Consider the following 15,323-nt stretch of genomic DNA (forward strand, 5'->3'; position numbering starts at 1 on the left):
GGATCAGCTGAACCACGTCCTGGGTCCTGATTGGAGATGTGGCACTGGAAGAAGCATAAAAACAAGGCAGGCTTCTGGGCCGTAAGTGCAGGTCTGAGTGGGAACGAAGCCGAGAGGCTTGAGTGATGAAAGGAAGGAGTCCTTGAGGCCTGGACCGTACCGCCAGGAGGCCAGAAATGCAGAGGTCAACTGAAAGCAAGGTATGTTTAATTTTTAAAAATGGTTTCATGGGATAAAAATGCAAAGATTCCTTAAGACACGTTCCCTTGGGACTTCACGTTGGTTAAAAAATAAAGCCCCCGTGACTTAGGACTCTCAAAGAAAATCAGAATTAAAGAGCTAGGATAGTGTAAGCAAAACAAATCTGGGAAAGCCTTACCATGTTTTCCCACCCGAAAGAGCATGAAAGAATCCACGTTGGAGGAACACATCTTGAAAAGAAGAGTGATTTAGCTTGTATCCTATGGCACGTATTCACCTGTTTTAAATAGTTTGGTCTGAGCAGGGTCACACTGAAAGAGCACAGAGAGAACAGTTCGTGTAGGGCCTTAAAAGATGGGTGAATATGGGGAAACATTTCTTTAGGTGTGGCATTTATTATGGTGGATAGCAAGCCCATTTATTGAGCACTCTCTCCGTTTTTTGTGAGTTGGGTTTTGGGGTTGGGGGGGGCGTTGGTTAGATTCCACATATAAGTGAGGTGATACAGGAATTTGCCTTAGTCTAACTTAGCTTAATGCCCTTGGGGTCCAACCGTGTCATTGCAAATGGCAGGATTTCCTGTAACTTGCGACATACGCATTTTCTGAAATCTCGCAATCACCCTGCTGTGTTGGTATTATGACTCTCATTTCAGCCACGAGGAAACATTGCTCAGTGAGAGTAAGAAATATACCCAGGCCGCTTACCTGGTAAATGGCAGAATCAGCATTCAAATCCAGGCCTTTTAAAATTCCATACGAATGAACCCATACGAATGGAATTGATGTGGAAAACGTCTTCCACATAGTAGGTGTGCTGCTTGAGCTAGTGCTGAAGTGAGTTCAGGGAACCCAAAGTGACATTGTCGTTTGGTCCCTTTGGTTGGCATCCTGGGGTCTTTGTCTCTAGCAGGTAAGCTCTCGTAGTTTGATAAAGCCTTTTTCCTCCTCTCCACTTTCATTGTTGTCCATTCTAATCTTAGAAATGTAGTTCCTGAAGTGAGTATCGTAAGGGGTGGGATTCTGCTGTTCTTTGCTCCCTATATGTTGTGTAAAGCTGATTCCCATACACAACTCCATATGCAGGGCTAGAATTATTGGTTACGGGAGGTGAGCCAAGGAAGAACGCATGTTCTGTGTTGATGTCTTACCTGTCAGAACAGAAAATTATTATCTGTGGCCCTTGTTCCTACATGCTGGCCTTCACCACGCCTTTAGTTTGTTTTTCTGTTTTTCAGTGTCTCCTCTTCCTGCTACTACCTACAGTCTTTGAAAAGTTAACGTGTAGAAGACCTGAGATTTCCATGGGATCCTCTGTAGAGCTGTATATTTAAAATTTATGTCTTCCCATGATGAAAAAACATGATGCCACATGTAATCTCTCTATCCTCCAAGGAATAAAAGACCTTCAGGGAGGGGCGCCTGGGTGGCTCCGTTGGTTGGGTGTCTGACTTCAGTTCACGGGTTCGAGCCCCGCATCAGGTTCTCTGCTGTCAGCGAGGAGCCTGCTTCAGATCCTCTGTCTCCTTCTCTCTCTGTTCCTCCCCCACTTGCTCTGTTTCTCTCAAAATAAATAAATAAACTTAAAATAAAAAATAAAATAAAAAAAAAGACCCTGAGGGAAATGATCATGCTAACATAAAAAAAATTTTGGATCTGTATTTTTATGATGCGAAACTCTCCTGAATAATAGAAAGATGTATTCAAGAAAACCCTATTTGTAGGACACCTACGTGGCTCGCTTGGTGAAGTGTCCAACTTTGACTCAGGTCACGATCTCACAGTTTGTGAGTCCGAGCCCCACGTTGGGTTCTATGCTGACAGGTCAGAGCCTGGAGCCTGCTTCAAATTCTTCTCTCTCTCTCAAAAATAAATAAACAGTATGGGGCGCCTGGGTGGCGCAGTCGGTTAAGCGTCCGACTTCAGCCAGGTCACGATCTCGCGGTCCGGGAGTTCGAGCCCCGCGTCAGGCTCTGGGCTGATGGCTCAGAGCCTGGAGCCTGTTTCTGATTCTGTGTCTCCCTCTCTCTCTGCCCCTCCCCCGTTCATGCTCTGTCTCTCTCTGTCCCAAAAATAAATAAACGTTGAAAAAAAAAAAATTAAAAAAAATAAATAAATAAACAGTAAAAAAATTAAAAAGAAAATCCTATTTCTGGCAGCAAACCCAAATCTGATTAAGACTACATCTTCTTTTAAAGGGCACCATTGTATAGTGCTGGTTGCAGTTTAAAATGGAGCAGCCCATTTAGACGGTAGTTTGGAAAAGAATTGAAAAAGGTTTTGGTAACTCATGGCTTACTCATGCTACCCCTGGGAATCTGTCCCAGGGAAAGAATTCTAAATAGAAAGAAGCTTTTCACATACAGATTTTTTTGAAGTAGAATATTTATCATAGTGAAAAAAATATAAACTCCAGTATCAAAAAAAGGTAAATGGTTTGAATAATTTTAAATGGCAGATTTAAAAAGCATATTGCATGAAAATAGCTGGATAAAAATGAAATACCTTATGATTATAGCTGTGGGAGTAAAATCTATGTATGTAAAGAAATTTCCAGAAAAAAATGGAAGCACCATCACTATCAATGATTGTGTTTCAGTGAAACAATTATGGGCAACTTTTTTTTTGTTTCTTTTTTTACAGTCTCTAGTTCCATTTGAGGATGAGTACCTTTTATATCAGTGAAGATCATAGTGGATAACAAGAATTAGATTCTAGATATTTATGCCCAGTTTATGTCTACTATGCTCTTGCCCAGAATGTGGTAGCCTTTCTCAGTCTGCATATTGTGGATGGATCTGTGTGACTTCATGGCTTTTAGCTCAGTCCTCGACCCAGACAACAGTTCTGTAGAACAAATTAACTTTGGAAGTAAAGATGGACTCTCTATTCCAAATCCCTCCTTTCCCTCCTGACAAGCAGAGTCAAAGAAGAGCTCCTTCAGAAGCGAGAAACGGCTCAGAAAAAGTCCACTGGCCCATAACATAAAGAAACACAATGCCACTTAAGACAATACCACTTTTGTCTTTCTCTGACCGACTTATTTTGCTTCGCGTATTACATTCTAGTTACTTCCATGTTGTTGCAAACGATGAGATTTCATTCTTTTTGATCGCGAGCAATATTCCATTGTATATGTGTATCACATCTTCTCTATCCATTCATCAGTCGATGGACATTTGGGCTCTTTCCATAATTTGGCTATTGTTGATAGCACTGCTGTAAACATTAGGGTGCATGTACCCCTTCAAATCAGCATTTTTGTATCCTTTGGATAAATACCTAGTACTGCAATTGCTGGGTTGTAGTGTGGTTCTATTTTTAGGTCTTTGAGGAGCCTCCATACTGTTTTCCAGAGGTGGCCACACCAGTTTTCATTCTTCCCCTTTCTCCATATCCTTGCCAACATCTGTTGTTTTCCTGAGTTGTTAATTTTAGCCATTCTGACAGGTGGTGTAAGGGGGTATCTCATTGTGGCTTTGATTTGTCTTTGCCTGGTGATGAGTGATGTTGCGCGTCTTTTCATGTGTCTGTTAGCCTTCTGGATATCTTCTTTGGAAAAGGGTCTATTCATATATTCTGCGCATTTCTTCACTGGGTTATTTGTTTTTTGGGTGTTGAATTTGATAAGTTCTTTACAGATTTTGGATACTAACCCTTTAGCAGATATGTCGTTTGCAAATATCTTCTCCCATTCTGTCAGTTGTCTTAGGAGGGCACTTGTTGGGCTAAGCACCGGGTGTTTTATGTAGGTGATGAATCACTGGCTTCTGTTCCTGAAACCAGTACTATACGATATGTTAACTAACTTGAATTTAAAGAAATAAATTTAAAAATGTTTAAAGTTTATTTATTTTCAGAGAGACAGAGAGAGGGAGTGGGGGAGGGGCAGAGAGAGGGAGAGAGAAAATCCCAAGCAGGCTCCACACTGTCAGTGTTGAGCCTGATGCAAGGCTTGAAGTCACAAACGGTGAGATCATGACCTGAGCTGAAACCAAGAGTCAGACGCTTAACTAAGCCACCCAGGTGCCCCCAAATAAATAATTTTTAAAAAAAAAAACAGTACCACTTTTCACCATTTCTGAGCTTACCTATTTTTCCACCTTGCGGGTAAACAGGAATTGCCTAACTAGAGGGCAAATACTTACCTGTAAATTTTCAAAGCATCAAATAACAAAGGTTACCATCTTTAATGGCTGACCCAACTCAAGGAGGAAAAATAATAGAATTAAATGTCATTGACTTTCATAATTCTCTGCAGCCTTCAAGAAGATATATTCTCTGGTTCTTTTTTCACCCAAAACACTGTCCTTCCTACAACTATGTTATTAATTAATTAAAGTAGCTGTTGGGGTAGGAGTGGTGGTTGCTAAGTCTTTTTCACTGAAAGCAGAGAAGGGGCACTTTATCTCTTGTGCTTTCCAAGAGAACGGTGGCCTTTTTCTAGTTTGGAGATGGGTGGTATGTGGCTGAGAGCGGAAAGATTTTACATGTTGTGAATACTAATAAGCTGTTTTGTGATAAACAACCGAGGTGGAAAACCAGCAACGATGACAGTAGAGGGGCCCCTGGGTGGCTCAGTTGGTTGAGCTTCTGATTCTTGATTTCGGCTCGGGTCCTGACCTCACGGTTTGTGGGATTGAGCCCCACATCAGGCTCAGTGCTGACAGTCAGAGCCTGCTTGGGATTCTCTCTCTCTCTAAAAAAATAAATAAAAACTTCAAAAAGAAATGACAGTAGATATTCGGTGTCTGTTTGTATGTTGGAGGGGAAAGGGAGGAACACTGTTGTGTTTTTGGTTTTGGTTTTTTGGGTTTTTGTTTTGTTTTTTTTGTTTTTTTACTTTTTTCTCCCTTTCTTTTCCCTCCTTAGACAAAGCCCGTTGCATTTGCTGTTCGGACAAATGTCAGCTATAGTGCAGCCCATGAAGATGATGTTCCAGTGCCAGGCATGGCCATCTCCTTCGAAGCAAAAGATTTTCTGCATGTTAAGGAAGTAAGGAAAATAATTTGAATTTCTACCCGCCTGATGTTTTCACCTTGAAACATCATTTCTTATTTCTTATTGCCATGAAATAGCATTGCGTAGAGCTCCACTTGCATAACATGCACAAATTCAGCACCTCTCAACCTTTTCTAATATAAATATAACCTTTTTAAAGAAGAAAGAAGTCACAGGCCTCTTGCAGTTAACCTCAGGGCTCCCCTGGGCTCTGTGACCCAGAAATTGGGAATTACTGGAGTAGATGATCCTTTTTTTTTATGCTTAACCTGTACTTTTCTTTTAATTTTTAACCTTGGCTGCATGTCGAGTCCCTCTCATGTCTCAAGTTTAACCATCTGGGGGAGAGTTAATAATAATACCTAGAATTCATGATCTCTCCTCTCTGCTGACAATGTCTGAAGGCAGACCACTGGTGCCCTGATCCTCCTTTCGGGAGTAAATGTCTGAAGCGGAGGGAGAATCGTGGGAATTGGAGCCATTGATACAAGAAGCAGATAGCCAGACGCTCCCTTTTCCTCCATGCCGGAGGTCTCCACCTGCCAGTTAACAATGACTCCTGCCTGTACATTGGAAAAATTCACCCTTAATTAAGGCTTATTTTGAGTCAATATTTACCAAATGCCAGCTGTGTAGAACATGGCATTAAGCGACCAGAAATTCCCCCTCAATGATGTTCTCAGTGTGTGAGCATGAGGTTTCCCCGGACCTGCAGGAGTGACCATTGGAACAGACTTCCATCCAAGGGATGATGTGTCAGGAAGAATGTATGTAAATTTAGCTGCTCACTAAAGTGAAGGAGGTGAGGACTCCCAATTCAAAGAGCCTAGTCAATGGGGTGCCTGGGTGGCTCAGTCGGTTGAGCGTCCGACTTCAGCTCAGGTCACGATCTCACGGACTGTGAGTTCGAGCCCCGCGTCAGGCTCTGGGCTGATGGCTCAGAGCCTGGAGCCCGCTTCCGGTTCTGTGTCTCCCTCTCCCTCTGCCCCTCCCCCGTTCATGCTCTGTCTCTCTCTGTCTCAAAAATAAATAAACGTTAAAAAAATTTTTTTAAATAAATAAATAAAAAAGCCTAGTCAAGACTCTAATAAAAAAAATTTATTAAAGAAAAAATAAATCCGTACTCTAAAACTCTATGTAGTAAAGAGGTGTAGAGAGGTACAGTTTCAGCCTCGATTCAGAAATGTTTTTATATGTGTAAGAAAAAAAAAAGCCTGGAGAATTGAGAACCTACCATTTCGTTAACTTTTTAGAAAGAGATACGAAATACTGGCTGGAAAGGAAAGACCATAAAAGCTGTCAGAAATGGTGGCATGCCTACAATCTGACTTTACAGGCAGAAGTTAGGTTAATCCAGGGTCCCGTTCTGATGGCTGATGCTTAAAGACAGATCTCTTCTCTACCATGGAAGGAAAAGAAAAACGGAGTGGCCAGTCTTCTTTGAAATGTTCAAGAATAGACTGGCAAAGTACTATTCCATTGAGAGGATTAAAAACAAATCATAAAGATGTAGGATAAACATTCTATCTGCAAGAGAGAAATTGTCAACATCCACGTAAATGGAGAAATCATCTGTGAACACCATACCATTGTAACTATAAACCTGTTTGCATAAAGGGAAATTTGGCCCTGGAACAAAATATTTCAGGTAGATTTCAGTATTTATCTCTGACTCTTAATATTTTTAAGCAATCTGATTACAGAAGAGAACTCTGTAGCACTCCCTGGTTCTTAATGGGAAGAATTGTGAATATTTGAACCAGGGGCCTGCAGAGGCCGCACCGAAGTTCAGGCTAATCTCACATAGTACCAGGAAAGAGAATGAGGGGTAAATCCTATGGTGAATTGCTGAGCTCACTGGCCATACTTCAGTCTTACCTGTTCAACCCATGAAAGCCTTAGGCTTTCTCCAGTTGTGATGTTGAGGCATAGTTAACTGTATTCGCCATAATATTTCTCTCCACTGAAAATAGTTCATGTAGAAGAAAAACAATCTGAATACATGAACTTCTGTGCACTGATCGTAACAAATTTGATTTTGCGTTTAGAAATTTAACAATGACTGGTGGATAGGGCGATTGGTTAAAGAAGGCTGTGAGATCGGATTCATTCCAAGCCCAGTCAAACTAGAAAATATGAGACTACAGCATGAACAGAGAGCCAAGCAAGGGAAATTCTACTCCAGGTATGAGAAAAACATCAAGTGTCTTTGTAAACGTCCAGACTGTGTCATCATTTATGTCCTCTTGTTTTGTGTGTTCCACAGTCTTTATTATGTGTTGAAAAGCAGACTGGTGATATGGTTTATTGATAGAATCACAAATCCTGCATTTTAAAGCCTTCATCCCAGCATCTGATTGTCATCTTATTTGGGAGAGAATCAAATTAATTGTTGTCGTTAATCATAAAGGCATGGAGTATTAAATGTGGGCTTCAGTGCAGAGGAAATTCTCAAGTCCTAATCTCTAGAACCGAAAACACTGGGACACTGAGCAGCCTTCATGACTAATCCGAGTGTCCGTGGTAGCTGCCTGCCATGGCAGGAAGGTGTTTTAGAGATGATGGTCTTAGACTTCACTGGCGAAGAGCAGGTCTTGTGACCTGTTACTTCATTTTCACTTAGGAAACTCAATTTTCAGTTCTACCCATCGCTAAGCACGTAAAGGGAAACTCAATATGAAACCAGTTAACGCTGCCTTTGCAGATAGCAATTAAATGAGTTATGTAATAAGCTGGGGCTGAATAATCCTTCTTAGGATTCTTGAGGTTGTGTGCCCCTCATTAAAAGAATCACCGGAGGAGCTACTCAGACATGGAGTGAATTTGAAATTGAACCCTATGCAGACGAGTCCGAGAACACGGCCTGATTCTTCTGCTTCTCCTTGTCGGAAGGGATGTGATTGGGGCAAACCTTTTCATTAATGTGAATTGCTAGGTTTCTATTTTCTTGGTTATATTTTGTTTCTATAATGCTGGAAGATCCTTTGCCAATGGTAATATTTTAGCACAGGCAAGATTTTCTTCCCCCAAGTATCTGCAAATAAGTCATCTAGAAGATCTTTTTTTTTTTTGGTTTGAAACGTCCCTCTCTTGTAACGGGAATGGATTCCTCCCTTATTTGAAACCTCTCCCCCCTTATTTGGCTGTCATTAATCCCTGGGCTACTGGGGGCTCTCAGATTGTGAGATGCATTTAGTCCTTATAAAAGTGGATGCACGCAGATCAACAGTGCATGCACATTTTACTTGTAGGGTGTTAGAGATCGGATCCTATTCATAAAATTTCCAGCGTTCTCCTGGAAAAATTGTTATTTTTCTAATCTCTGTATTGATAGTAGTCTCTCAGTACTAACTAGTAAAATCTTATAATGTGAAAAAGTTTTCTTTTCATAGGGTATATATATTGCTGTTTTGACTTTGGTGGGATATAGTTTGTTGAGGTTTGAAGTGATCTCAGATAGGGGATTGTTTTGATTTTGTTTGTTGAGGATAATTCAGTATTTTCAAGCATTTACCTGGTCAAACAAGTTTAGGACAGTACTTGGTAATAGCAAATTACCTTAAAGCTGTTCCCAGCCTTTAATCTGTTCAGCCTATGAATCTGGATAGTGGGAGGGGGATATTTTTCAGGTGTCTACTAAAATTATCTTGAACGTTTCTTGGTGCATGTCTTTGGAATCGTGTTTTGTAGAATGTATTGTAGGAAATTTGGGATGGTTTTTTACGGAGATAGACTTGTATATCTTTCTCTGCTTATTCACGTACAAACTGAGAATACTTCCCAAGGAGTAGGAAGGGAGAAGCTTTGGCCAACGTTGTTAAGGAAGCGCGGTTTCCTCTGCCTCCCAGGCGGGCATCCCTGGTCTGATGTCGGTCATCAGCTCAGCTTTATAAGAACCTGTGGGCACAAGAAGTATGAGCGTTTCCACTTCACAGATGAGGCGACAGGCAAAGAAGCTAGGGAACTTGACCAAGCTTGCACAGCTTGTAAGTGGTAGAATGAAGATGAGAACTCAATCCATCTGACTGTAGCCAGACCGCAGACGGACGACCATGCTATGCCACACATCGTGTGGCAAGGGCCCGTTTTTATTTACTATATTAGATCGTATTGCTTTTCCATTTTTTCCCTTAAAGGACCATATAAACTATCTGTATTTGGGGAGTAACGCCTCATAACTTATTCTAGGGAGTTAGGTGACCTTTACTAGACCTCTGGATCTTTTCTTTTGATTTTCTTGATTTTATTTTGTCCTGGTTACCTAAGTTTTTGCCTCAGTATGTGAAGGTGTTTTTACTTTCAGAGATCTTACGTTTGTCTTCTAACATCCGAAATACGGTTCGATTCTGAGGACATAGCCAGCATTCAGCAGTATGTAAAAAGCCTGATGTTTTTTAAATTATAAAAATCAACCGACATCAAAAGTGGTAAATGGGGGCAGAGCTCAAGAATGTGGCATTTGTCTGGAATTAAAAGTTAAGGGCAAATTTGCATTTTGAACATTTTGACTATTTGCAGTGGTTGTCGAAATTTTACACAATTCAAATAATACTTTGACTTTTATTAAAATTCAAAGAGAATGTAAAACAGACCCATGCTTGAACTGAAATTAGACTCAGTACCTTAGAAAAAGGAAAAGCAAAACCAAACAAACACAAAACGTCTGGAAAAAAATGTTTTGGTCCTGGTAATGGGTATTCTTACAGCTTCTATAAATACCACTTTTTATTAATTTTATATACAGTCTGGTATTCTTATTAACTGTACTGGAGTACCTGTTAAGAATCGGAAAAAAGATACAGAGGCCTCCTGCTAGCTACTTAAAGTTTTTGACGTTTGTCTATTTTATGCATCAAAACGCCCGAATAGCAGCAATACGGTTGAGCCTGGTTACTGGTATTTTAGTGGAATTTATATTTTTATCTTAATGTTTGTGTAACTTAAACATTGCCCTTTGGTGCATAGACACTGTAGCAAATTCTTTCAAGTACACCCACGATTGGCTCTGATAATACACGTTAGGCACTAAGATCGCCTTGCCAAAACTGACTGTCACTCTTGTACGATATTCCTTTCCATCTTCTTCCTAAGGGGCCATTTGGTAGTAGGGCATTTAGCATGCTGGTATGCCGGTGAAAAAACATAAACGCTCTGATTCCGATAACTTTATCCCATAAAGTTGCTAAGACGCTGGCGTGTCTTGTTTCGGATTTTAGAATTTGGTGGTTCTGAAGTACACGCCCTTCAGTTTGTGCCTAAAATCCCCAAGTTGAATCCTCCGCGGTAGGCAGGCTTGAGACATGTTCCGAATATACTAACTACTATCAGAGGGTTAAATCATAGAACACTTGTGTGTCTCATGCTCCGTTGTGGATCTTTTAAAGGTTAGCAGGTTGAGTATTGCTGTGTTTTTCTCTTGTAGGTTGCTCACGAAAGCTTGCGTACTTTCAATCTTAATACACTGAAAGTAACCCAGCTAAGACAGAGAAGCAGGAACCACACAAGAAGGAAGTCATAAGTTTTGGTGTTAACTTTAAGGTTCTGTGCATTACTTCAGAAGGTCGCTAACATAAAAAGCAAAGGGCATCTGCTGTTATCTCTCTGTGATGCTGGTGGAGAGTGTGAGGGCCGCAGATATTACCCTAGTTCTCCTCCGTTCTCTCAGGGCCTTTTAAAATTAAACCTTGAATTTGAAACAGAGACTATTACATGGCTGTTTCAAGTACTCCAGGAATCTCCGCTGGGAAATTATTATTTGCCTCCTTGTAGGAAAGACAAGTTTAAAGTTCAATAAAAAGACAATGACTAATCATGTTTATTGAGCAATAGAAATGTTCTAATGTCTGAAATAAGCGTCAGGTGTAACATAAATTTTTGCTTTACTTCAGTAAATCAGGAGGAAATTCATCATCCAGTTTGGGTGACATAGTACCTAGTTCCAGAAAATCTACACCTCCATCGTCCGGTAAGTAGGTAATAAGTGCGAAACGGTACATTCTGCATTTCATGCTTTCCCCAGTCTGACCTAGTTGTGTGAATTTACATACCCAGAATCACCGCCTGAACCCTAGAAAGGTTCAAACTGATCGGACATAAGAATGCTCACATGGGGTAAGAAACAATATGGGGAAATTTTGGCAGGGCTTGGAAAAAAGGGAATATGTCAATGTGTTCGCTGTAAGTTGCTTGGATGACCAAAGTGATGAATGTATTTAACTTTTTTATCCCTACGTACTTCACATGGTGCCCCGCACGTCGTCCTGGGCAGTAAATGGGTGAATACCCACCATCAGACACAGTGTAATGTGCGTTGGCCTCACTGTTAAATAAAAGGAAAAGAAGGATAAATGCTGTGGAAAGGCAAGGAAAGGAGAATAAAATGATGGAGTGATTGGCCTGACACGAGCTTTACCCAAAAGGCTCTTTGGAAGATTTAAGAGATACGTAGAAATATTGAAAAAGACAGAAACACTCACAGGAAGAGTAACTACTGTTTTCTTTCCAAAACAGTGGAGAAGCACACCACATTAAATTTGAATTCAGATAAAGATTGAATGATTTTTTTAGTATAAGTAAGTGTTGTATGAGAAATACTTAGAGTAAAAAAAAATTGTTTATCTGAAATTCAAAGTGGACTGTATTTTTCTTTAGTAAATCTGGCAACTCTGGGGGTGCCTGGGTGGCTCAGTCAGTTGAGCGTACGACTCTTGCTTTCGGCTCAGGTCAGTCTCATGGTTCGTGGGATCGAGCCCCACATTGGGCTCTGTGCTGACAATGCAGAACCTGCTTGCTTGGGATTCTCTCTCTCCTTCTCTCTGCCCCTCCCCTGCTCACTCTTTCTCTCTCTCTCTAAAAAGAAATATACATTAAAAAAAATAAAGCTGGCAACTCGACCCTTCTCTGTAGAACTTGGAGTTCTATATAATTAGGAGGCCAGTTGGTGGAACTGTAGAAAGCCCAGGATTATCAGAATCTTAGTTTGCTAAGAGAGGCAACTGGGACTCAGAGGAGGACTCCAGGGAGTTACCAGCAGAGCATTTGAGTGAAATGATTCCTCGTGTGATTCCAAGGAAGCTGGAAGAGGGAAGCGTATACATCCGCGGAGAAGGTAGGGACGTAGGTGCCCTCTAACTGGTGTGTCTGAAGAACAGGATTCCCCTCGGACTCCTGATCAGGCCTCATTGCTGCATGTTGGTGGCTTTTAGAGACCAAAGGCTTCTTAATAAAAATGACACAACTTCTCTAAGTGCAAAATCTGAGCACAATAAGAAATAAATCATTTTAGGATGCATATTGATTTCAAAAACCATGTACGTACAGCTTGCAATAATTCTGAGTTGCCCGAAATTAAGTATAATCGTACGTTTGAAATGAAAATTGAAGCCCTTTTAGATGTTAGGTAAGGCTCATGCCTTCCCTTCATCAGTGGAGGGTAGCTACTTACTGAACGCACAGGGGAAAGGAGGCTGATCTCCACACCTTCTCAAATATGTAAAGTTACCGAGATTATGATATCAAGCTGTACCCTTCATATATATCTTAAAGACTGTCTCAGAGGCTCCAGAGGACTGCCACTAGGCTCCTGAAATGGGGAAATGTCACATCATATTGTGAAAGAACTGCAGCCCCGTGCCCAGAAGTCCACGCCACTCCCGTAGACGAGAAGATTCTTCCATTTCCATAAACTGGGCTGTGGCCTTCTAATGCTTTTGGCGATGTGAGAGCAGGCCACGTGCATTTTGAAGAGTGAGTTAGTGTGTTTGTAAAATAACATTTCATTTTTGCAGGCAAGTGTCCATCATCACTAAAACAAAAGTTCAAGTTACTACAGCAAGGTCAAGATGATTTAAAACTTGACACAGGTTTTCTACAGATGCAGGGCTTTGCAATACCTTTTCACGAATAGCAAGAATAGAAAACACTTGGGACTGAAAAGACTGGAGACATTTGCCAACCACAAAATTTATAACAGGAACCTGCTATAATTTTCATATTTCAACTTCTCTGAAGGAAACCTTCGGAAAACTTCTGCAGAGATGTTTCCCCACCCCACCTGCAGGGTAGACTGCCTAATTCATCCAGTGTGGATTGGCCTGCAAATTTATCTTTATTTCCCAGAGGCCCTGTCTACAATTCACCTCACCCATCACTAGACCAAGGAATATAAGCATTTGCCTAAAGTAAATATTCTTGGAGGTTCTCAAGGATTTGGAAAAGGAAGAATTTCCACTTCATATCTGAGTGACTGGGTGGTAGTCAGTTACGGAACACATACCCCCCTACACTTACATGCATATGCCCACACTGGTCCCCCCAGGACGCCACTCCACCTGACCCAGGGGTCTTAAGGTGAAGTTTACAATTTAGATTTCAAAAAATGTTTCCAAGGGTCTCTACCAGAAGAAAAAAAAAAAAAAGAATCATTCTAGTGAGGACCAATAAAAGAAGCTATTTTCATATTTATGGAAGTAGTTTTTCCCACGTAAATACTAATGTTTGCTAAGGTCTGCAAACACAAGTATAAAACAGAAAAGGGGTAACCATCTGAGTCTAATAAAGTGTATGGAACTCTGGCCGAATGTTTTAGAATTCTCTGCGCTTCAGAGTGAACCCTGATGGCTTTTAAATTTAAGTTAACCATAAGTCAGAACTAATCAGTTGGAAAGTTCTCAGTTGGGGATTTTGAGCCCTTGTGTCCAAATACAGGTAAATTTCAAACCTGACTCGGGTTTTGAGGCTATGCGTGGGTCGCCAAACATCTGGGCAGTATCACAGCTGAACTTTTTATGCATATCCACTCCTACTATAAAATTTAAAAAAAGAATCCATCCACTGGGGTACCTGGGTGGCTCAGGTAAGCATCCGACTTCAGCTCAGGTCATGATCTCCTGGTTCTTGAGTTAGAGCCCCACGTCGGGCTCTCTGCTGTCAGCATGGAATCCACTTCAGATCTTCTGTCCCCCCCTCTCTCTCTCTGCCCTTCCCCTACTTATGCATGCTCTCTCTCTCTCAAAAAAAAAAAAAAAAACATTTCAAGGATTAAACAAAAAAAAAAAGCCCATGCACTGATCAGAGCAGACTAGATTCAATGGCCAAATCATAAAATCTAATTCATGAATTTTGCAATCCCAGGGTCCTGTCAGTTCTCACATGCCAGTAGGTATCCTCGATTTCAGAAAGGCTCTCAGGAAGTACTCTCCCCAGAAGGTCGCCTTTATAAGCCCAAGAAAAGATGAGGAAGGTAAAAGTGTATGGGCACGTGCCACCAGAAGGGAAAATGATCTGACGTTGGTTAAGAGAGGTATTAGAAATCGTGAAAAACTGACCCCAATCCTCTCCATCGTATCCAGGAAGACACTAACAACCTGCTTCCTGAGTGGGGATACAAGGAAAACCTTACAGGTTGTACAAAAGCATCCATTCAACCCCGTGGGCACATTTTGTAGTGTTCCCATCAAACACTACATGCTGAACCTTTTAGCGCCTCAGTATGCATGGATGCTGCACAAAGAAAGACTTCATTGCCAGGGAGGTCTAACTAAATACTTGGAATTAACTCAGCCTGTTATTACCTTCACTGGAGAGAGAGAATCCTACCTGCTGTTTCCGCAAGCAGTAGTTGATGTGTGCAATACCATGCAAACAGTGCCAGGGAGTTCCTTCATCGCCTGCCTCCGACCTAATCCGATGAATCAAAGGAACAGTTAAACGAGGGTTTCATTTAGTTTTCATAAGGCTGAGTCACCTAATATCCACAATCGCTTCAGAATTGAAGAGTGATGTGACGGCTGCCGGGTGACCTGCCCCCGTCGAAACGGTCAGCAGCGGTTGCCGTTGCGTGAACCCGATGTGTTCCTCGTGTGAAGGAATGGTAGGGGCTTTGCAGCACCGAACTGTCATGCCCAGATGGCAGTGAAGATATCTCTGAAGATACTGTGGGTTTTTGTTAGACGGAGTAGATTTTCTCCTATTCCTTTCCATGATCTCAACTAAAGCATAGACTGATTTTCTCCTGAGCTCACCTCTGTGGTACCTTCCTGAATCCTGACAGTGAGGATGCAAGCCCTCTTGGAAAGCACAGGGGACTGGAGAAGGAAGGGTACCTGGTGGAGAGAGGGCTCA

General features: G+C 41.4%; 1 protein-coding gene across 1 annotated transcript in view; it reads left to right on the forward strand.

Moving 5' to 3' along the window:
- Window positions 1-15,323, forward strand: part of CACNB2 (calcium voltage-gated channel auxiliary subunit beta 2) — a 132,298-nt gene that overhangs the window by 89,633 nt on the left and 27,342 nt on the right. The window contains exons 3-5 of the mRNA XM_047064999.1: window positions 5,073-5,195; window positions 7,250-7,386; window positions 11,090-11,166. Of these exons, the coding sequence (XP_046920955.1) occupies window positions 5,073-5,195; window positions 7,250-7,386; window positions 11,090-11,166 (337 nt within the window). The remainder of the gene's footprint in view (window positions 1-5,072; window positions 5,196-7,249; window positions 7,387-11,089; window positions 11,167-15,323) is intronic.

This window comes from Lynx rufus, unplaced genomic scaffold (genome assembly GCF_022079265.1).
Source record: "Lynx rufus isolate CCGP_SWC_20201006 ecotype Redwood Valley unplaced genomic scaffold, mLynRuf1.p SCAF_7, whole genome shotgun sequence".
Classification (NCBI taxonomy): Eukaryota; Metazoa; Chordata; class Mammalia; order Carnivora; family Felidae; genus Lynx; species Lynx rufus.